Below are 25,017 nucleotides of genomic sequence, written 5' to 3'. Positions count from 1 at the left end.
CTTAGCAAGAAAAGTGAGCAAAAGCACTCAAAGGCTATTAAGAGAGCTTATTCTAGTCCAGAAAAATAACATTTTTTTCAGCTGTGAGTAGAAAGCAGCAGGTTTAAAGGAATGTAGGGTTTCTCAACTATTCTCTCCATAAAAGAATTGCTGACCAGTAGGCAAAAGGAACTTTAAAGATTAAATAATTACCTATTTAGGCTGTACTTTTAAAATAGTTTTAATATTTAGGAACCATTTCAAGCGAAGTACATGTCCCTCTGCTGTAGTTTCATTCTGAGGAATACACATTACCATTACATTTTCACAACTAATTTAGCCTACTGATTTTATTTTTAAAGCAAACTGGAATTCTGTTGTGTCAATTTTGCTGCAGTAAACTTCTAAATAGTAAAAATTCCAAGTCAACTTGCTACATTACTAACACTTCATGGTATTATAAATAATTTTTGTAAGTCTGCATAAATAACAAATGATTATTTTTTTTTAATCCATCATCCTTCACCTAAGAATATGACAATAACACACACAAAGAAGGAAATTTTATGTAAAGGAGATGGATGTAATTGAACTAATGCACAGATCACGGAAGGAATGAAAGCGTTAAGAGAGATATGACAGTGGAAGTTGTACTATTTGACTAAGAATACTTATTTATCCCTTAACTTGGGTCTTCACACTACTTCTTTCAGCCCTCCCTCTGAGAGTCTTTTATGTTATTGTAGTATTCGAAGTAAAGATAGCCACAGATTTTGAATGCCCAGGTTGAGATAACCTTGAAAGTAAAAATGGATAGGCAAGTTTACTACTTCTTGAATACCAAATAATGAAGAGAAACACACTATGCAACAAGCAAAAAAAAAAACAAAACAAAAAAACTAACAGAGGTGCCACTTGTGTTTGTTTCAGTCTCTTTGCTGTCCAGCTTCACGTCTTAGAGTTATGCTTGCTGTCATCATTTTTCAAATAATTCAATTTATGTCAATAAATGTTTAAAAATGCTTATTTGTACCTGAAATTTTAAGATTGTAAAAAATTATGATATTCACTGAAAGCATATTGACAAAGATGTCTAACTACAGCAGGGTTTTGTCACATTTTTCACCTGCTTACACATATTTGGCAAGCATTAATTTAAAGAAGATATGAGCCTGTTCAAATCCGAGGCAACCCTCAACATACCACTCACACCACTGTAGCAGAATTCCTCATCCTTTTTATTCCAAAACAGAGGATTCAGAAGTAAATATTTATTTATCTGAATTACACGTGCTGCAAATCAGCATGAGACTGCTACTACCAATTCTACCCTTTAAATAAAATTTTAAGTTTGCTGACAAATCTGTCATGTGAATTTGGGAGAGTACTCAGATCACAAAAGTCCCATTTTAAAGCACTTGAAGTCACTTAACATCATAGAACGGAAAAATATTCTGTACTTTCTACAATGCTGTCCTTCCTGTAACATTCAGAATTTAAACTCATAGCTGAGGAAACATCACTGATTTTAGAGAACTACTGAAGTGTGTAGAATCTATGCTTAAGTACTTAGCAAAAATTACATCTCAAAAGCAAGTTAGTGTCTTAATTCACTCCAAAACATTCCCTTGCAGAAAAAAAAAAAGGTACAATAGTACCTCAACAAAATAAATTACTTTCTGCAGCTTTTAAAGTATTTTGTCGAAAATAAAAAGGTAACAACATAGTTCATTGAAATAAATTACTTCATATTTCAACTGCGGATTCAGGGATATTGTTCACAGTATAAAACATACATGAAAATAACCCAGTAATCACATAGCTTCACAGAATGACACCAAGCAACGTCCTTACAAGAGGGACAGTCAGCACATGTGACAAATGACTTCAGTATCATTGAGTTTAGTTCTACTGATTCAAGATTTACTATTTCTTAGAATTTTCCTCTAAAAAAGTGTTTATTAGCAATGCTTTACATAGCCTGTATTATCTTCATCAGTGTTTGAGTTATAGCGCAAAGATTTTTATCAACTAAGAACTGTTGATGAATCAAAAATATTTACTGATTCTCTCATTGCACTTTCTAATAGTCACATAAGTATTTTTTTTATAAATAGACAAGTAATATTTAGAACAAGCTTTGAAATTCCATAACTGAAGCACTAGCAAAAACATTCAGAAAAAAATTAATGGTTCCTGGATGGATATTTAGCTTTGTAAGTAAAAGTAAAATTCATTGTTAACCTTCAATGATCACTGAAGAAAAAAACCTGCATTTAAATTCATGATCAATTCCTACAAAAAGTAAGCATTTTGAGGTCAAAACCATAACATTCTTATGACTAACAGTATAATTTCAAAGAATAAAATGGGGAGGCATGGACTGTTACTTTTTTGAATTTGCTACAAAATTTCCATGATATAATTAGATCTAGTTAACAAAAAGAATTTATCATTCCTACATTAATGGATTTTGTTTCATTGAGGCTTTTTATTTGATTCTAGATTCAGTTCAAATGAAACAATTATTTCTCAGAATTATCCATTACTCTATTTTTGTGGTTTAGCCCCAGCCAGCAACTAAGCCCCTCATAGCCACTCGCTCACTCCTCCCCAGTGGGATACGGGAGAGTATCAGAAGGGAAAAAGTGAGAAAACTCGTGGGTTGAGATAACGACAGTTTAACAGCTAAAGCAAAAGCCACATGTGCAAGTAAAGCAAAACAAAGAATTCATTCACTTCCCATCGGCAGGCAGTGTTCAGCCATCTCCAGGAAAGCAGGGCTCCAGCATGCATAAACGGTTCCTTGGGAAGATAAACACCAGCTTTCTTTTACTGGATTATCTAGCTATCACCAGCACTAGTTCTGATGACAACATTAACAAGTTGTTAAAGTTTGTATATTTTAATTAAACGTAATGGTACTCATACAGCAAGGCTTCATTAGTTTCAAAGAAGGTGTGTGACACAAAATTGACATCCATAGTCAGAGCATAATAGCAGCTACCAATTTTGGGACCTGTAGGCCTAGCAATTCCAGTATTTCCCATTTAGGTTTATCTCTAGTGTTCCAAACAGCCCAGAAGTTCAACAACTGAAACTATTTTCCTGGCAACTTCAGTTACAATCTGTTTTAATTAAACAGTTTTTTAATTAAGAAGTCATTTAGTATGATACTTCAGCACCTTAAAATGCCAGGTTCTGTCCCTGTCCTCAGGTATGTTTGCACATCCACAGTAATATCCTGCCCTAATTTCCCAAAGATCAAGTCTTATTTATAAAGAAAACTATTCAAAATAGTTCCAAATTGGTTTAACGTCAATATTTTCCATAAGTCCAAAAGCCCAAGCAAATATCATCAAACCATAATTAGTCGGTTACTTTACTTGCTTCTTTCTGGCTTCAAGTCATTCAGTACATTTAGGTGTAATAAAGTTTATCCCAACATTCTCATTCATTACTGGTTTGTCTGTCAGAAGCAACTTGCATTCACTGTCCATGCATTGAAGTCCAATTTCCTTGATAACCATTTACTCCTGCAATGACAGATCACTCAGCAGCTACTAAAAGGTCTATTAGAACAGTCTGAATTCTTGAACTTTTGGTCTTCTTTCGAGACATTAATGTTGCCTGCATTCATTTCACTACTGTCAAAATGACAGAAAGGCAATCAAACTTAATTGGCAAAAACGTCAAGAATAACAACAGAAAAAAGCCACCCAAACCCTCAAACACCTCTTCTCTGAACTTCAGGGACTAACCAACAGAGGTCACTGTCAGAGTGATTTTTTTGGTACATTCCTTATCAGAAACCTGAGCTTTTATCACTACCTTTACTGGACAACGAGCAGCATCCCTTAGGTCAAAACCAGCATCTCTGAAATCGACTGTGCTATTGCCAATCTTTTATTCTACCTTCGGTTATGATCACCATGAAGAGGATCTTTGAGGTCCCTTCCAACCCTAACAATTCTATGATTCTTTTTTTTGCCTTTAAAGGCTACAGCCTTCACTCATTAAGCTACATTAAATGTAAACTTCAGAAACAAAAGTTTAAAAAATGAGCAGGTGATTTGTAATAAGCAACTGCAATACTCCATGGCTTCGCTTACAGTTCAGATTTTTTGATCATGCATCATTTTCACAGTGAAATATTTAACACCAACAAAATCTGGGCATCATAAACTGACAGCAAGTTTTAAGGCTGGCTGACAGTAAGTTAGAAATTATAGTATTCAGAGGCACGATATGAAAAATAATTTCCATATTTTAATGTTGTACTAAAAACATTGTTTCTGTTATTAATACCACTGCTTATCAATAAAGCAAACAAACAAGGCTAGGCAGCTTCACAGTTTGAAGCAGAGAAACAGGATTTTGTGTTCAGCCCCAGGGTGTAAGTGGACTGACAACTACTGGATTTGTTGCGGTGCAGCTGAGAATACACATTCCTCTGAACTGCTGAAATAACAAAGACGATTTGAGAGAGTTTGTGGATGCAGCCTGTAGTTCAGTAAATACTCAGACATCCTTCTTGGCTGGTTTTGTTGTCTACTTATCTTTTGCAGTGGTTTTAGCACTGCCAAAGTATATTCACAGACTGGGACTGCATCTGCAAAGAAAGTCTGATTTGCAACTACTTCAGAGATACAGAGTACCTGCCTGTGTGGAGCCAGGAAGACACACACCTGAGTATTTTTAAAAAATGCCATCTGTAAACCTATCAAGAGCCTAAGAGCAGCTTAAGACTGAATGGACCCAACTTGCTGTGGTAAAACTATCCAGCTTAACCTTGGTGTGACACATTGCAATGAAATGCAAGTGTGTCAGCCTAATAATGGTGACACAGTGAAGAGTTAGGCTCTTCACTGTCAAGGTGAAAAGGGCATTCATCAAGGTTCTGAAAGTTACTTTCTATTTCTCTGCTTCACATCTGTACCAGTAACACAGGACAGTCAAAGCACCCCCACCTCCAACCCATGCTGTTTAAGAGGCTCACAGTGTTTTTAGAGAGTAACATGAAAGGCTACTGCTGCAAAAAAAGAATGGGAAAAATCTGCTCTACCTAGCCATGGTGGATAGGACAAAAATTAATCGGCTAAAATTGCAGTACAGAAAGTTCAGGTGAAAAATTTTGAGTATGGTGAAGCGTGGAATAGATTGCCCAGGGAAGCTGTTGCATCTCTGTCACTATAGGTCTTTAAGATTAGGACAGAAAACCATTTATCAGGAATGACACATGTATAATGGGTCCTGCCTTGGGCAGGAGGATGGACTGGAGACATCCTGAAGTTCCTTTCAGATCTATTTTTGCACAACATTTCTGATGAAATGGAGTTACTGTTACTAAAATGCAGATGGGTGTCCTTTCCAAATCGCCTTCCAAAATCCTACAGCATTTTGTGAGGGTTTCTTGCCATCACAGAAACTGAACACTGTCAATTTGATTCAGTTGATCTCACCTTCTTTCTGGCCAGCCCACTCCTAAGACTGAAAGTCAAATCCCTGAAGTGATTTCCAGCCTCATAACCAGCATGTGACAGCTGACTGTCAGATGGCGGACCCTGCAGATTGGTGCAAGTCTAATTAAAGTTACAGTCCTTCCTTTGGGTGGCCTTTATTATATTTTTTTAAAAAGAGATTCCTCCAGTGAATTTCTGTAAATTACATAAGTAAGCCCATACTGCACCTACACAATACTGTTTGAAGAGAAAGGTGGAACACCTAATCTATTTCTACAGGACTTGCAGTTTCTTCATGGTTTTGGAGTTTTGTTTTGGGTTTTTTTTGTTTTGTTTTGTTTTTTGTTTTGTTTTGTGTTTTTTTTTTTTTTTCTTCTATGATACCCTGCAAAAGGCTCCAGGTTGCTGTGGTGAGCCTAGTTATTTTAAAGATCAGTTGTATCTCAACACGAGTGCGTGAAAATCCCCTGCAGGTCAGGACTTGAAAAACTGAAGTTTAGAAAACTCATATTACTTCTGGCACTTAACCACTCGCGATGGTATTTTCAAGCTTTCCTTCAAAAATAGGAGTCTGAAAAATGTGCTTGCATGAAAAAAAGGAAGTGAATATGTTCATAACATGATAATTTTAAGAACCATGATTTTACATATACTCCAGTTATGGCACAATTCATAAGATAAATTCCTAAGATAAAGATACACCAAAGACCATTCATTGCAATCTTGGGAAAGTCTTCATGCTCTAGTTATGAAACAGGCTGATCACATTTGACAGCCAGCATTTTCACAGGCGCATTTAGTGCTGTTAGTCTCCTGTTAGTCCTCCCTGGAAACACAGACCTGTTGAGAGGTTAGCTGCATGGAAGATTCCTTTTTCTCCTGTCATCACCTTTGATTTTAAACATTAGACAGAGGTGAGAAAAAAAAGCACAGATTATAGTCATTTTCTCTTGTGACGATTCCATGAATAGGAGTTTGACATGAACCATAATGTGTGTACTACTAGAAGGGCTTGGCAAGACAGTTAATAGAAGACTTACCTTAGCCATGGAGAGGAAAAAAGACACAGGTATCAGCAATAATATTAAAGTTTGCAGAAGGGAAAACAAAAATACTGTTTATAGTTTAGAATAGGCCTATGCCACAACTAACATTTAAACCAAACAAATGAGAACGAGTATAGAAAACAAACCGAAGCACTGGGGACAGAAAAGAATCATTGACAAACATCAAATGTGTCATAATAGCTTAGTTCTGCTTTTGAGCTTAGTAACAAACTAGTTATTAGGTGAAAAACTATTTTCTCAGGTGAAAAACATGAAATGCACAAAGTAATGTGCACCAGCGCAAGCAACAGGAGCAAGGTGATTTGCGCGTTGCTCAAAGCATCCCTGATAACACACAGCTCAGAGCAGAACTTGAATCCATTCCAGGCTCCTCTTGCTGAACTCGGAGCTTTTACAGTGAGTGGTACAAACAGCCCTCTCCCGTTCCTTTATGCCAGAGCTTGTAGAGCAGACCTGTGCGTTCCTGGATGGAAAGAACAGTGCAAGCTCATTAACTGCTGGTACCTGCTACCAGTAGTGCACATCTTGTCACCATAATCCTAGAAGACCATAGTGTTGGCCTATCTCAGATACTCCAGACCTCAACACTAACTTTGTTTCATAAAGTGTAACGCAGACAATTTGGAGACAAAACTCAGTAAGGTTTATAGTCTCCAATGCACAGACCCAGCACACTCGTTTTGACACGACATACTTTCTGGTTTGATACTACTGCACCACATTCTGAAGCTCTCCCTGCATTGGCCATAAACACAAGGACTACCTACCCTTCCTTCCACAAGTTAAGCATGGTTCCAAAAGGAGTACACCCTCACTAGCACAATAAAGAAATAAATCTTTCAAATCTTTCATTTATTGATTTCTTCAAATCAATAAATGAAGAAATTAAATTAAAACTACTGTCTAATGTAAACTTTATCACAAAAGCCAGTCTGTCTGTGCAAGTTCAGTATTTCAAAGGATGATGTTCTACAGGAGTAAATCACTAATTAATCAAAAACATGTAGACTGTCCCAACGTAAAAAAAAAACAACGAACCACACAACAAAGAAAACCTCAGGCTAGCAAATTCCCTGTCAGCAAAGAGTTTGTAAAAATCACATGCGTTGTTTCCACAGACACTAAGATCCTTGTAAGGATCCCAAAGGAATGCAAGTAAAAGGAGCAAATATGAGATGGAACATTCATGGTAATGGAAAAGTCCCCCCAAAATGAAATAAGCGTCTTTTCAGTAGGAATCAATCTTCATTCCTAAATAACTGTACCTGAAGATTTCACTGATAGGTTTAGTTTAGCAAGGATTTCATCTAAGTTTATATTACTGTTTTCCACAAACATTTGGAAGAATGAATTGCACATGTATAAGAAAGTTAACGTTTTAAGAAAAAAGTGTACTCAAATACATTACAGATAACTGTTTATCATTCAAAGTTTCCTCTCACACTTCCTGCTTGTTTTAATATACAGCTGCTTCTTGATGAACGCATTAAAAAAATAATAATTTGGAAACAAGTACTTTTTGCTTTGTTTCAAAAACCAGTAACTGAATTAGGACACCTTATTCTTTGTATGAAGTATTCTTGCTCTGATGATAATTAGTACATCCCAGTTAGAGGCTGTCTGCTTATCTTTTAACGGACATTGATTAGGCCTCCACTAGCAAGTAACTTGGTGCCACAGACACTGATCGGCAGACAAGCGTGATTCGTGCTGAGGTTGCTGTATCCATACATATACGCTATTTGAGGCTTTTAACTCTGACTAAATTTAGCTAAGTTCCCTCCACCAAACGTCTCCAGTGCATACCTGGTTGAGGAAGAAAAGTGTTCTGTGCAACCAAGAACCACGAGGTGCCATGAGTGACAAAGCAATCTTCATATTAAAATGAGGTTGAATAAAAAAAAAAAAAATCAATAAAAAGCATTCAGTAAAAAAGCATTCATAAATCCCTGTTTTGCAGTGTATGAGCTTATGCCAATATATGCTTCTGGGGAAAATGGCTAATAACAATTGTTACATAATGCTGTAAAAAGCTTTTGAGCCACGTACTTTGACTTACTGCTTACTGAACACGACTACATTCAACAAGGACAAGGATACTCCTCTTCACTAGTTCCTTTCCTTATAAAAGATGAACATTTTTAAGCAATATAATCTTTTTAACAACTGCTTCTTTTTAGGATCTTCAGGAGAGCTATCAAGCCTTAATAGTCCCCCTTTTCTTCAGATAAGATTTTTAGTGAAACAGGGAATTTAAGAGAAAATTTCTTTGACATACAAAAGTATTATTTTCTGCTTACGGAACTCATAATACAACAGAATAAGTGTCAGGAAAAGCAGACTTAATACAAGTAAAAAACTTCTATACGACATACAAATATCATACAGTAATCTGAGGAAAAATCTTCAAAACTTCCATTAGATTTTCTGTCCAAGTCTTGACAGTTATAAAGTACTAACACAGTAACCTAAGATTTTAGTAACCCTAAATATTTGTTACATAGTTTGTCCATAGCCAGGTTTGGACCAGGGAGTGAAATAGGAAGAGAGAAAGCAGGGGCTGTTATTACTAAACAAAACCAAACATTTATTATTAATGAATCATAGGATTCATATGAATGACTACTACGATCATTAATTTATGCAATTGTAACGATTCATTTCTATAGAAGCAAATTCAAATTTAATTATATCATTCTTGTGTTTTCATTGAAAAAAATGTTGATAGTGGAAGCCTGCTGTATTATGCTGTTTATAAATTACGTTTCACAACCAATCAGCAGACACATTTGTTGTAAACGACACCCCATTTCAAGGTCTATGGGCCAACAGTCAAACCTGAGTACTCCGACAGAGGTTCTAAACATGCCCTTCAGATCATATTATCTCTGCACCGCAAATTCATTCCTTACAAATGCTAGTAACTTCATAATGCAATCCATTAGCTCAAATGCTGCTGTTAATGTACATTCCTACCTGCAAAGGGAACAGGTGCATCTTTATCCAAAGCAACAAGTGGAGGATCCAAAATTACAGTGTCATTGTTTTCGGTTATGATTCCGTGGTACGATGTCTCAATCCAGGGCTTATGTTTGTTCACTAGAAAAGAAAAAGTATGTCTAATTAATTTGATTTGTGTTTTACATTCATTTAGCTCATTTTATCTTTAAAGATAAATTATTTAATGTACATCAAATATTAATTTTATTTCTCAAAAGCCACTGACAAGATCCCAAAGTACTTTACACACATTCAAATATTAAACTAAAATTATACATGTACTGTCCTGCAATTCACTGACGAGAAAACCAACACTTAGAGGAACCCCTTCAAATAAGACACCAAAACAGCAAGCCAATTTTCTAAATGTTTTTAATGTATTCTCAACTGTCAGACATAATTAGGGTCAGATACTTTTGAAGGAATTGCTTTCAGTTGCAAGACTGATGCAAGAGTAGGGACGTCAAGAGATACACAATTCTTGTCAAGACACAAAGGCAAGTAGAAGGGCAGGTGAGAATACTGGAGTTTTGGTCAACTTCTCATTTTACATTCTTGGAAAAAATCTAACCCAACTCTAGTGTTCTGTACATTGTAGACAAAAAATAAACTTCTCTATTTTAATCACTTTGCTAAAAGCCACCGCCTCTTTTCTGTTCAACCAGCTTTAGTTATGCTTAAATGGGATCTGAAGCTTTTCTGAAAAATCTGTCCTTCAAATACAGCTGTTGAACATTAGACCACCTGGTCTTGAATTACATAGTAATTACACAAAAAGCCACTTTTAAAGTAGGGAATACATCACATATCATCAGCTTGTCTTACTCCTGAACCCTTTCAAAGCGCGTCCCTCTCACCAGCCATCTCTTATTTATTGGACAGTATGAAGACACATTTTCCTCTTCCTTGTTATTTTCAAAGAGACTTAGCTTTGCTTTGCTTATAAAAAGCATTTTGTTCCCGCAGCCACAATCTAAAAGTTATGTTTTTGGAACTTCTACGTAAGTAATACAATCATGTTAACCTAAACAGATTGCAGTTTGAAGAATGATCTGCCCTAGGCATGAGGGAACACTGCATTAAGGGATATTTACCGTGTTTTCACCAAGTCTGGATGCAAGGTAATTTTTGTACATGTTATTTAGTTGTGTGTATCAGATGCTAATGCAAACATCTAGTGAGGTAACAGAAATTACCTCAAAGACAGAGGGTTGACACTTAACCAGATGGGATTATTTAAAATAACCCCACTGTAAAAACAAACAAATAAGCAGCCCCCCCCCACACACACACACAAAAGCCTAAGTTCCTTCCTGCCTTGTCTTCTCTAAAATACCCAGACAGGATCGAGTTTCATGTTTCTCCCACATCACTTCTTTGATGTGAAGAAAGTAACAATAAACACAAAAACGACAGAGAGGGCTCTGGCCACAACAGAGGAGCTGGGCAATTAACACATTATTTTGTTTACTGTCTATTTGGAAAAAGCAAACAAATACCTTTATGGCAAACTGAAGTTTACTCTTTTCCCCTTTTGTTTGTTTAATCATTAACAAATTGCGGAGTCAGGAAGAATGATCTGAGATCCTTTTAAAGCTGAATTATTTTATATTCTAACCATCAATGAGAACTTTTAAGTTCATTTTTATATTGCAATATATATGGTTTCAGACGAAAGCTTGCTTATCTTCACAGTGATTTTGCCCATTTTGCAGTAACTAAGCAATGGGAAGATTAAACTGGGGATGTGTCAGGGAAAGGTGAAATGGAAAATAGGGAACTCAAATCTCTTCATCTTGTAATGACTGTACAGCCAGAGAGATGGACGAGTTTATGTAATGGGATGAAGGCCAAAAGTCTTGTCGATGTTGAAATATGAGAAGTGATGGATGCAATTTCAGAGCTTTGTACGGCATTTGGGATTCCAGTTTGCAGGGCAGCTGAAGCATTCTGTATCTCTTTTGGAATACGTGAATTGCCTCAACATCCAGACACATCAATATGCTCCACTTCTACTGATATGACTCAAAGGCTTTGATTGACACACGCTGTACAGAATAAGAGATGACCTCTTGATTGAAGGCAGATACAATTTAACAATAATGAACCCATAAATAGGAATTTACATGAAAAGGGAGCTCCTTATGAAACTAACAGTTTAAGTACTGAAGGCAGCTTTTCCTTCTTCCTGGTTCTGTTAATTGCCTGAGCTCTCATAAAATCAAAAACCCACCAAAAAAACCAAAACCCTGCAAAAAACCTTTCCTTGAACATCGGATTCTATAGAAAAGTTTTGACGACGCTTTTGCTTAAGAAACAGTCTCAGGATTCAGTGACTGCAATTCTGCAAGCCTCATCTTTTTCCATTAGTGTCCCATGAGCAATAACAACGGTCAAATGAGTGACAGCAACATAATTCCTTAAATTATGTCAGGGTGGGAAAACAGCAAAGAACATCGGGAACAAGTTCTACAAGTTAGCCCCAGACTTTGGACACTGGTATTGGGAAGAAGAAAGAGCCAATAAAACAAAAGGAGAATACAATAAAAGCTCAAATTATTTGCAAGCTTTTATGAGGTACATCCCCAAAGGAAAAACTATTAATATACGAGCTTTGTGCAAACTGTGGCGTACAAACTTTAAAAGTAATGGAAATGACCCACACTCTTTGAGAGTGCAGAAGAATTATTTTGTACCAGATGATTTATACATTTGAAGTACTTTCACATCATTAAAATTATTGATCCTTTTACACCGTTTTAGACACTTGGTTTTAAATAAGAAATTGTAATACTGAGATTAGTAGCTGATGGTCTGGTTGGGGGTGTTTGTTTATATTCTCTCTGCTAAAGGTTGCTACAACGTTAACATAGAAACTCTTACTAAATACATACACCACTATATAGGCTTTCATAAATATTAGATTCTAAAAAAGTACCTTCACATATAATATCATTAATGAATATTCTACATTTCTTCCTCCAAGACAGAAGGGCAGCAACAAAATGTTAGACTGGTTCAAATCAGTATTTATCCACAGATCAAACACACCTCTCAAACCTCTGATATTTTCCTATCCATATGTAGAATCTTTAAAACAAGTAGAATTTAAAAAATTAATTCAAAGGTGTTTCATCCTGTCTCATTCTAGCTACTGATTCAAATTTCAAGATATTTGAGAATTATATATTTTAAATGCAAATTACATATCCTTCTAGATGTGCCTACTTTATGAGCATGATTTTTTTCCTCCCTTATCTATTCTACTTTAATAATATTAATGTATTGAAACAAAAACATCATCTGCAACTCAGCTACTAACTAATTCCTCTTCCTTAGAGCAGGACCTATACCTCAAAACATGATACCATGTAACTTACGCAGGTAACTTTTACCCTCCATTTTTCTAGCCCTGACCTTCAAATAATTATTTTTAATACTGTAGAAAAATTAATGTAATATGTTTGAGATAGACTAATAGGCATCCAGATCCAAGCTGTATTCATGTTCAGGATAATAATTTGTGTTTTCGATAACATATATAGCTGAAGAGATTTTTTTCAGAGCTTTAAATTTTTGACAGATATCCAAAGCCGCATCCGAAAAAAATCACTTTTTTTTTTTTTAATATAATTTGTTGGAACCAAAAGGTCTTAATGTAAATATATACAGTTAGGCTTTTCCTTTCAATCCACATTTAGTTTAAAATACCCGCCAAGCTATGTTAAAGTTTCATTCTTTTCTCAGTTACATTAAAACCAGTCAAACTTTAGGTCAAGTTTCTAAAGACACAGTAATGTCACATTGCATTTATTTAAACACCAGAACAAAAAAGTTTTACCCATTCTGTCTATTTTAGGCTATATGAAAATGTACATTTAAATAGAAAAAAAAAACACAAAAAACAAACCATAATTCATATTATTTAAGAAGTTACATAATTCCCATTATTAGAATCTCGTGAAGATTAACATGTACATTTTTGGAATTTTTATAAACTTCCAAATAAGTCAGGAATTTTATATTTTACTTTTAAAACAGAAGGGGTACTAATGGTTAAAAATAGTATAATATTTCTCAGCAGTGCTTACAATTAACAACATTCCATAAAAGAAAGTGATAGGCAAACTATATTTTTTGATTTGCATTTGCTAAAGATGATGGAAGAAATTTATGTGTAGGTTTGTATGTGAAAGTTTCGGGAACCACAAGAGCAGTGTACTATATAGCAAGCTAAATTTAAAAAAGCGAACAAGCTGGATACTCAGCAGATAAACTACACAGCAAATTCTTTTCCTTCTTCAGGTATATTAAGTTGTAGGACACACATTAACTCTGAAACTGGAAAAAAAAAAGAAAAAAGTATGGTTTTGTCTTTTTACAAAAGATCTCTGAAAAGATTCATCGTTTACCTTTTCCTTGTATTTCTCAAGCTGGGTAAAAGCAGCTGAAATCAGTACAATGCTTTCAAGAATTCAAACACACGTTTAAAGATGTGAAGATTAAATATATCTATGCTGTGGGTTGCTTTTTTTTAAACTTGCCTCCCTTCCTAAAATTTATTAGTCATCTATATAAAATAATAATGTAAATAATTTGTAGCATCTAGGATAAAGCAATTAATCTTTTTCCTTTATTACAGTTAGAGGTCAATTCATTAAAATTTGCATGCACTGTTTACACTGCGTTTCCATAGTCTGTCCCCCCCCAAGCTCACGATTGGATGTAATTAAACTACCTTGCTAGAAAACTGCCATTCTGTGTTCCATCTGCAAATGCACTTGGCATGTAAAACAATGAGGAAGAAAAAGGCTAAAGAAAAACCAACTCATTCTGTAGAGTCTGCAAGAAATCCTATGCCTCCAGGAATGTTGCCTTGAAAGTCAGTTCAAGGACAAGACCCAAAATTTAGCAAAATGAATATAGAAGAAAGGCCAGATGATGTTTCGAACACCCAAAATATGCCGAACTCCCACAAGTTCCCCACCCTCTGTACAGTGCCCTGCGTTTTACCCCTTCCAGACGGCATGCTCAAAACCCTCCCTGCTACTTGCCTCCTAATGCAGAGCAAGAAAAGCAACCAACCCCTCACGCCGAACTCCCCTCCAAGCTGTGACTGCATCCGAGCATTTCATACCTGCACTGAAGGCTCAGCGCTCCCTGCTGGGAAGCTCAGCAGCACAGAGAACAAAACCACAGACAAGATGTTGATACATCAGCAGTAGGAAAAGAAAATATCAACTGCTCCCCCTCCAAGCTCTTTGGCAATCTACCAAAAAGCCCTTTACTGTGAGTATGGCTACAGGTACACAAAAGCTCTGTGTCTGTAATGCCTACAACATTAAAAGATGACTGTCTGCTTTATCAGACTGCGAGCCACGCACAGGGCTTTCTGAAGGCAATCACACCCTATCAATTAATTCTTCCAAGTCTCAGCGCCTGTGAAGAGAGCTGCAGCTTGTCAGTGCGCGAGTATCATTATAACTGGACCACAATACAGACAAAATGTATGAAGACATCATCTTATGAGGAAAGACAACATCTTTTCTATAACCCAAGATAGACACTTGTTTGGGGCGGGGGGACTGGGTGGAAAGCAGCATTTGTACAAGGAATACAGTACAACGGTGTTTCCAAAATTCAGATGGCTTCTGACTTAAAATACTTACAAAATGTCACTGATGCAAAAATAGCACATTATGAAAGAACTATGAAAAGGAAAAAAGTATTAGAAGCCATAACCACTGACAGCAGGGCAGAGCCAATATTGTCTAGTTGATTTAACTGCTGATTTCTAAACTTTAGGAAGCTAAAACTTGAGGTAGCAAATTATAAAGGTTAAGAATTGCTTTATGAATGCAAATGTTTTCTTTCTTTTTTCCAAAATAGCATAATAGATCTATTTTCCATTTAAATGTATGGATAATACGTTCTCTAATCTCTCCCTCTAAAGAGCAGATTCCAGTAAATCCAGCAGAAAATTTAGAGCTGAACTAAGTGGTAAGAAAACCTAAGTCCTTTCATCTGCTAACTTGAATGAGCTTCAGCTCAGCTTGCTGGAATCCTGTCTTTCAGAGTCAAAGGCCTTCCTCTAAAAAACAGCCAAATTTTAGATGCTTAGGAAGCCTTTTAAACATATGCATGAAATCCCATTAACTTGTGTAGAATATGAGAGACTGAACCTCACCCTTCATGCAGACTGCACCACGAGTGACAAGTTCTTATCTTGTACAGCAAAGAAAGAGAGTGCTTCTAATGCCTTATTAGGAGGATACTGCATAACATAAAAATCCTAACGATGCAGATGACATTGACATCTGCAACGCACGATTATCATGGCTGACAAAACCTCCTACCCGGATCTGGATGTTATTGGTTTGGCAGTCCTCTCCTTCGGGGTGATACTTTGCTGGGTGAACACCACAGGAAGACTTGTGTGGTCTGCAAGGGCCAGTTCTAGCTCATCGTTTCAGGTATTTCAGAGAAAAAGGCTATTGAAAAATAAAATTTGTCCATTGTTAAAATCTAGTGGCCTTTTCTGTGGACAGTTTTAACAGCCCTAGGCTTTGGATCAAGAAGTCAAAACTTTAAAGGGGAAGAGGGAGAGGTCAGAAAATTATGTTGATTCACAAGTGTAGCTTGTGCCATGTTCATTCTTATGTGACCAAGCTAGAGGTTTTGAAAACTCACATCCTTAACACAAATTTGCTAAAGTCTCCAGTAACTCTAGTTACAGATAACTAGAACATTCCAAAGATTGTGTTTTCAATAAGCAAATCCCGTTCACGTAGTTCATACATGACTGTATTGTGCGCATGTAACTTTACAACATAGAGGACCTTAATTCCTCCAGGATACAACCAGAGACGCACATCTGCATTTCCTGCATTGCCTGCTCCAGAATGGGCCAGGGCTAGAAACCAAAGACAGGAATGAAATCTAAAATTTCATAGAGCAGCAGCTGAGACAAAGAGTTTAGAAGATAGCAGATTTGGGTGTTCAGGTCACTAAAGAAATGAGGATTAGGAGCTTGGCAGAGAAAACAGGGACACGAATAAACGTATTTTGAGGGAAAAGAAACCAAGTTACAGTCAGAAACTGAAAACGGCTGGGAAGTAGGAGAACTAAATAAATGTTTGCATTTTATGGGATTAAATCTTTTTCAGCATTAGGAAAAAAAAACACTGAGTGGCTATATGAACAGAAAACAAAATGCTGCGTTTCCCTATATACAAGAGAAACTGAAAACTTTCCTGAAACTTTCACATACAAACCACATTTTATACGTTTTGTCAAAGACAAACTGTAAAGAAGAAACTTATTTTGTCTCATGTCTTTAGTTCTCAATGTGATGTCATTGCCTGAATTACTGAAATGCCAGTAGTTACATTCTGGGTTTGCTTTTAGATAGAAAACTTAAAATCATAATGTTTTATGTGCTTTTACACAAAATAATAACATGAAATTCCTTCCACAATTCAGGCAATGTGAGTTTCGACACTAAGTTCAGCTAAAGCAGAATTTATGTGATTGATATGTGATTATGAGATACGAACTCTGGAGAACATTTTAACTTAAGAATACATTATAAGCAGTACATCTCAGCAACATTGAATTACTCAGTGATGATCCTACAGATAAATTTGCATTGGTTTGCTCATACTGCACAACACAAACCTACCTTGCCTGCACAAGAAAGTCTTCTGCCATAAGCAAATTTTCTGGCCACCAAGAGAAGATCTTTTAGTAATGACAATTCCGATTAGCAAAATTTGTTCTTACATTAAAAAAGGGGGAAATTTGAGGTGGAGTTCTCCTTTCTTAGTAGCTCATTCTCATTACAAGCTTATTTGACCAAAAGCATCAAATGCCTTGTCTAAGGTACGTGATGATATCAGGCAGTAATGTACTGGCTATTTCTAAAGTAAAACACCATGCTCCGTACTTATTCTGGAAGTACACGCCTGGAAGTTCATGTAGCTACAAATACGCTTGATTCTCATGTAAAAATGTTTTTTCTGGGGTGGAGGAGCACTATTATTTTTAACACTGACCAAATCAATATTAAACATTTAACAGGAACTTATTAAATGCTTTGGTCAATCCAAACCTGTGCTGTTCAGGAAAAACAGTCGAGGTACAAATTTCATAAAATTCTCCTCACAATATTCATATGCAAAACTTTTAGCAGCATTTTAGTTTTAACCCCTGTTTCTGACAATTACATTTTGAATTTGCATATGCATACAAGAATAAATCTTTACACTGTGCCTTACTGTCATCTTTTAGCTGACAGACCACGTAGTTGTGCTCTCTGTGCCTTTACCTGCCTCTAAAGAGATTTCGTCTCATTAAGATACCCAGTCCTTACAAATTTGTCTATTGATACTTGTCACAACAAAAAGACTTCAGAGAACGCAAAACTGAATTCTGAAATATCACAGTCTATGCCTCAACGTTCAGACCAGAAAGTTGCTTGTGTACTACAGATGAAGTAAGAAAACTGGAATCTCGTAAAGAGTCTGTCCCACAACTAGCCACAGGAACCTCAACAGCACACATCTGCTACGTCCTCATGAAAGTCTATACTGCTAAACATCTTGGGGGAAGTATCTAATGGCATAAAAATGTTTTCATTCATGTCACAAGGACAGAAAAAGGTCATAAAGGAGGTTGTGTTTTCCTATGTATTTAATTGTATTCAAAAACATTTCACTTATCTTTCTTAACAGTGTTGACCTTTAATTCAACACATATTTCTTATGAACATCCACATCTCATTTAAAATACATTAAAAACTTGAGATTCACAATATAGTTAACATCTTTATTTAACCCCTCTATCATTTCATTCCACTTTCTTCAATATTTAATAACTCCACATTCATCATATGAAGTTGCCTCATTCTTACACGCTTTATCTTTTTTTGTTTGGACTGAAAACTGTTCAGAACATGGACTTATTTTTCCATTATGAGAGTTTACAGCATGCATTTTGACTAAAGCTGATGCTAATCCTTATTCCTTGAATAAGCAATAAAGGAGCATCCTCTTAAGAGGTTTTTTAGATGATACTATCTGAACAGGGATTTCAGCACAGTTGTTTCATGGACTGGATATCAATATCTTGTAAATAATCCAGATATTTACAGCAGCGCTGAGGAATATATAGATCAGTAGTAAACATTTTTATCTAGACAGTGTGTTGCCATAGGAAACAAAAAAATAAATCAATAATTACCCAGAAAAGCAGGAGTAATCCCCTAATAGCACCAAAATCAGACCTCATTGAGGAGTTACAGATCTGCAGGGTGCCCTGTTTAACTAAAGAACAAATTTGCACGCATAATACCTCTTTGATTGCTCGAAATATTAAAACCAGGGAATTCCAATTGCTGGTGTTTCTTCCTATCAATGGTCTCAATTACGTCATCTCTAAAATGAACACTGTAACTATTACAGAATACTAGACATTTTAACATTCGCTGAGCAGAATTTCACAGGTCCTAGTTTTTCTGCAAATTATCATTCAGGCTAGCAACAGTCTTTCTTTGTAAGTAGTAATTTATGTTGAAGTCCTACTCTGAAGTACAGAATGGCATTTTTGAAAATTCAAAGTTAAAACCACTATTAGATTAGAAGGCTAAAACAAATAAAAATTGTAAGAAATAGTAACCTTTATAAAATGCATTCATTTTGTGCCACGTTACTTTGATAGCCCAGAACTTTTGAGCGTTATCACAAATTTAATCTCACTGAAATCCCATTCTCCTACACATAAGCCTATGCATTTGGAAAACTTGGAAAATTAGCTAAATCCTAACACTACGGATTTTAAACGAGTAGGTAGTTTATTTCTTTAAAATAGAACAACGTATCAATGTTCATCTTTCCATTATTTGTACAAAATTATAGATTTCCATACAGCAGGGGCTGAAGGACATTCCAGTAGAGAGAACCTGATTATTTAAAGGACAGGTATTGTTTCAAATTACCTGTCCTTTACTTATTCCAGAGAGATGAGGTCCCATCTCTTATTCCAGAGAAATGACCCTCTTTTTGAGGTTAGTGATCTTTTTCCTTATTATGACCACTACTCTTTCCCAAATTAGCCATGTTGTTTTTGAAAAGAGATGCTTTAAGAGAAGATGAAAAAATAGGAAGAGCGCAAGAAACTGAGAGATACTAATAAATTCTGAATATTTTTATGTCAGCAAAGGCTTATGAAGCTGAAAGGTTAAGAGAAAGATGCAACTGCACAGAAACATAGAGACTGGGAGGATAAGAAAACTTTACAGTATGGATCTTCTGGATGTTTTGTATCATTCTAGGATTATGGTTAAACCACAAATGGACGACAATTACTTCCGAATCACTGTTACGCTGCAAGGTGTACATATGTATGATGGTACACGTATTTTTACACAAATTACAGACTTTCATGTTAGGACATCCTGTCTAGTAGTCATGTACCAAAATCCACAGATTAAACGATTAAGTGCAAAAATAACTATCAGTAGTGTAGGCAGAAGTGCACTACAGAGAAATGTAGAATGAAGTCTATTTGCAAGTATTTCCACATTTTGTGTTCAGATGTCTCAAATTGAAACGTACTTCAAATACATACATTAACTATCCTTCCTCACCTCAAACCTATCTCTAGAATACGTCTTAAAATATTGACATCTATTAGATGACCACATACATTAATAAAATAACGGTTACATAAATTTTACTACCATGAATGCACAGTGCAGTTGGTAATTGATGATGTTCTCTGTCTCGATCACAGGAGAAGGCAGGAATGTAGTAAATAGTGCATAGGAAGGACAAAGATGAAGAGGGAGCGTCTTCTCGTTTGGTACCACTACAGTGAGGTTGTGTCCATGACAGTCATTTGTTATAGGTTGTCTATTTTCTCCTAAAGAACAACAGTTTTTTGGGACAGGGTCCAACTCCTTTTCACTTTTATACAGTGTCTCTTATTAGTTTGTGGTCCTTGAGTGAAGCTGTTACATGCTCCAAAACAAATAATAATCTGTCTCCCAAACAAAATCAATAGGAACATGGGTGTTTCAGAAATTCTAATAGTCAAGACCTATTTGTTTGAGCTATCCAAGACAGAAGAATGCATATAATTACATGGGCTATAATCAGTATGTCAAGCAGAAAGACATTCTGCTTTTCATAACAATACTGCATTTTTCAGTCATACTCTGTCTACACTTCAATTTTTTCTAGTTCATTTATTTTCTTTTAACAGCTTAGTTTAGACCTAGGAACTGCCTGAAATAACTATTTTTAAGCTTTGAGACTGTTTCTGTTTATAAGCAGCTCTAACTTTATAACACAATGTTTAATTTAATTGTTTTTACACTCCTCATTATCAATGCAGCCTTTATTTTTTTCCCAAGGGAATCTTCTTTCTCTCAGTGCATTTTCTATTGATTTAAATCTGAAGTTATCACTCATTCTACTTGAATGGTTTATTCTTTCCTCAAAAAACTCTCACCACTCTCTTCTGCATTTCAACCTGAAAATGGCCTCCTATATTTCTTTCTCTTATTTCCTCTCAACTTCCTCAGAGCGTCTCCTAATTTCTAGACTATTTGAAAGGTATCAGTGTATTTACATAGAAATTAGGTTTCCAAGTCTAGTTTTAAAATAAAGCACATACATTAGCAAATACTACCTCCTGATATACACATTTATGTATTTAAATAATAAATTTTAAGTACAATTCATGTTCAGAGTGAAAGCGTGGCAGAATTTGCCTGTATTAGGAGTCAGAATTACTCCTGAGCACCGAGCCCTATTACAGTCAGAGCCGGAGCATGACATTGCATCAACAAATAACACATTCCTCTCCTCGTATGGCTCCTACCGCAGCACCAAGAGGCTTTTTAGATCTCGGTCTCTTTAGGAATGACAGCAATCTATCAACTTCCACAATGATTTTAAGACAGCTTTCCACCAGAACTCCAAGTAAACTCGCTGTACAATTATCCTTCTCATTTTAGCCTGATCATAGAAAAGAGTGAGGAAGGAGATACCCAAATACAGGAAGAAACCAAGAGATCACTTGAATGTGTGTGTTACCTTTTTTCCCATCTGTTATTAAATATAACTGAAGGCAGCATCCTGGGCTCTGCAAAGCCTTTTAGATACAAACATAAACATTATTCAGGGTTCTTTTTGGTTTTTTTGCCTCCTTCAAAAATTTTGAGTTCCTACCTGTGTTTCTGCCTTACAAAGACAATGCCAGAATACTTTTGGACTTTTAGCACACTATACAAGGAACCTCACAGTAAAGAAAAAACTATGGCAAGACTGACCAATCTTTCTGACTGTATAAAACCACATGGTAAAACCTCACCATCACTGAAAACCACAGAAGGTCTGCGACTCGGTCACAGATGGGAGATGACAATGCCAACAGGTGGTGGCTCTTTGCTGTGGGATGCAATGGCAACCAAGTGACATCTGCTACAGTGATTCCTGCTTTGCACTCCTTCCCAACAACAGGCACTAAAGTTAGCCACCTCCTCCACTTCAAGCACCCCCTGCTGCTTGTCAGACAACACAGGCACTCTGAGAACAGGAGCTTCATGAATTCCATGAAAGCCACGTGTGCCCTTGAGTTATGGGCTGTCCACTAGGTCTGCTGACGAGACTAAAGCAAATAAAGGAAAGGAAAATGATGATGGAAAACTGCTGCTTTGAATCTTGATGTAAAACATCATATTGCGTTACAGGGTATACCAGAGGACTACCAAGCAGACAAACAAGAGTAAAATAATCAATGGTTAGACAGACACAGCATCCAGCCTTCAGGCACCCCAATCCCCTCGTATGCACACTGTTTAGAAGCTGACAACTCAGCTATATTTCTCCACCAAAACCAAAATATGTATCTCAGAGAAAACAACTAATTTTGAGAAACTCAGAAAGACTGCAATCAATATTTTTTTCCTCCAAAACAGGTATTACATAATACTAGAATAATAAATTGCTCAGAACAGATTGGCATGAGTACTTGCATAAGATATTATCTTTATGTCTATAAATTCATTTCTGTCTGCCTAATCTGAAGAACAGCTACTATTCAATTCATTAGTTGTTAGCATTCCTTGACAATTACACAGATCATTTCTTAATTATTGCTACCTGCTGTAAAAAGAGTTCCCAGGGCTTCATCCAGCATAGAAAAACTTGCCTGTCGAACAGAAAACTGAATGATGCAAGAAAAATGAAATTGCATCTTCTACAGGTTTTGAGGTTTTTAAATAAATTAGTTAAGTCTCATATCTAAGTATCAAATAATATTTTTCCCAGCTTCCTCACTTTGTCCTTAATTATCAACTCCTTCTATGAATTGCTAATAAGTAAGATTGATTTTGACCCATGACATATCAGCTTTTGTCCTACAATGTTGCAGATGGGACACATTTTATTGCAAATTTCTTTTCATGCTTTTTATCGCAAAAGGTATGGAACAATGAATGATAATTATATATTTTACAGTTCGTTCACTTCAAACTGATCATTTGATATTCATTACTCCAGTGACAGACACATCCTGTCAGTTTTACCCCTCATTATGCACATAATATCAGCATTTGAGCAAGCAAAAGAATTCTGAAAGGAGACTTCAACCAAGTTTCCATTTGGAAAAAAAAAAAAACACAAAACAAAACAAAAAACAGTAAGCCATCAGCTAATCTTGTTACAGTAAGTTTAGTGGCTGCTGTCAAAGGAACAGTTTACTAAAATCACATTTCTGATATTTCTTACAGTCTGGTTGAAAAACCAGGTTTGGGCACAAAAATATACAACTATACAAATCATTCCTATAAAATCTAAAGAAAAAGTTAAAGCTCCTGGACGTATTTTCAATAAATAATATTGACTCCAATTTTTGCCCAATATTTCAGATCCTAAATTTCACAACACAATTATTATTTTTTTTTTTTTTTTAGTATTTCAAAAGGTTACCCTGGTGATAGTCAATGATTATTCGAAACACAGGTAACTTAAAAAAGGACTTTTTTTCTGGTCTTCCTAAAGCAAGAACTCCAGATAGTTTCTACGTATCAATTTCAATTACGACTCTCCAGATACTTTTCTTCTGAGGCCCCTTCCCTCAGAAATAATTGGTGATAATCAGAATCTTTCGTCCATTGATTGCATGTTCAAGGATATATACAAAGGACACTTTGCCCTCACAAAGTTTGAGTTGTTAATAGAAAAGTGGTCTGATCAGTTTTAACATCCTAAAGAACAGGTTCTGCTCCAAAATAAAAATATAAGAAATATGGTCTGTTAAATATAAAATACATGGAAGAAGGGAGTACTGCTCAAAGGCAAGCACACATTAAAAGTCATACCAGAAAATATACCTCTGTACAAATCAATAGAAGATAAAGTGAAGATTTGTGATAACCACAGATGAATCAAATCAATGAATGAGCATATATGCTGGGTAATAATAAAAGGGAAACGACTAAAACAATTCATTAATTTACCAGCCTTGTAAGAACATTCCCTACTAGTTTATGCACAGGCAGGCTATGGCAAAACTAAAATAGTGGATGCTCACTAGATCAGTCAAGCGTTCCTGACAGAAGTCGAGACCTCTGTGGAACAAATAAGCCAGAATGTAGAAGGAACTGCCTGCAGATACATAAATGCAGAAATGACACCATATCATAAATGGTAAGGCATCAAAATATGTATTTTTCAGAGGTCAACACTGATGTTTGTTTATTGCCCAATTTGGAGAGACCGTTGCTTGAAAGGGCAAGAGAAGGAACGAAGCAAATCACAGTTATAAATTTTATATATTTGCATTTTGCAAACATATAAAAGTCCTAAAGACCTCATCCTACATATACTACCCCCTGTGCAAAGGCAGAAATGTCCGAATATGTCATGTCCTCACCCAAAGTTTACAACATTTACAAGTTTCATCTGAACTAGAAACATACTTGTAACTGTCCGGTCTCTCACAGATAAAAAACCACATTTAATTCTAGTTTTTTTGATGACTTTGAAACTTCATTCATTCAAGATCTATGCATAGTAACTTCACAATAACACTTAAAAATAGTAAAATTGTTATATATGAAAGTTTAACAAGAAACAGCAGAGATAACTGAATGTTTGCATCAATCTTGGGAATCCAAGAAAGTGCCCGCAGCTACATAAATGCAGAAATGATACCACTCCGTCATGTAAACACCCATTTAACAAGGCTGATGCAGGGATTTGGCAAATGGCTGTGTTTATATCAGCACATCTTCAACACTGCTCATCAACCTTTACTGTTATAGCCCAGATGAAAGGGGAAAACAAAAAAACAAACAAACAAAAACAACCAGAAAAGCAAAAACCAAAACAGAACAGAATTTAAGGTAATCCATGTTTCCTACAACAAACAGAATGAAAAATGTCAACTATATTTTTCCCCTAGGAAATTAGGGCTAAATGAGACAAAAGACTAACTTGGCT

At 35.8% G+C, this 25,017-nt stretch overlaps 1 protein-coding gene across 1 annotated transcript in view; it reads right to left on the bottom strand.

Moving 5' to 3' along the window:
• CLSTN2 (calsyntenin 2) overlaps nt 1–10,372 on the bottom strand; it is a 225,056-nt gene extending 214,684 nt beyond the window's left edge. Inside the window, exons 1-2 of the mRNA XM_086618608.1 lie at nt 10,366–10,372; nt 9,485–9,607 (exon numbers count right to left, since the gene is read on the bottom strand). Of these exons, the coding sequence (XP_086474734.1) occupies nt 9,485–9,607; nt 10,366–10,372 (130 nt within the window). The remainder of the gene's footprint in view (nt 1–9,484; nt 9,608–10,365) is intronic.
• Nucleotides 10,373–25,017: the final 14,645 nt, after the last annotated feature.

This window comes from Tauraco erythrolophus, chromosome 11 (genome assembly GCF_009769465.1).
Source record: "Tauraco erythrolophus isolate bTauEry1 chromosome 11, bTauEry1.pri, whole genome shotgun sequence".
Lineage (NCBI taxonomy): Eukaryota > Metazoa > Chordata > Aves > Musophagiformes > Musophagidae > Tauraco > Tauraco erythrolophus.
The sequence above is the reverse complement of the archived record's forward strand: the minus strand, read 5'-3'. Positions and strand labels throughout refer to the sequence as shown.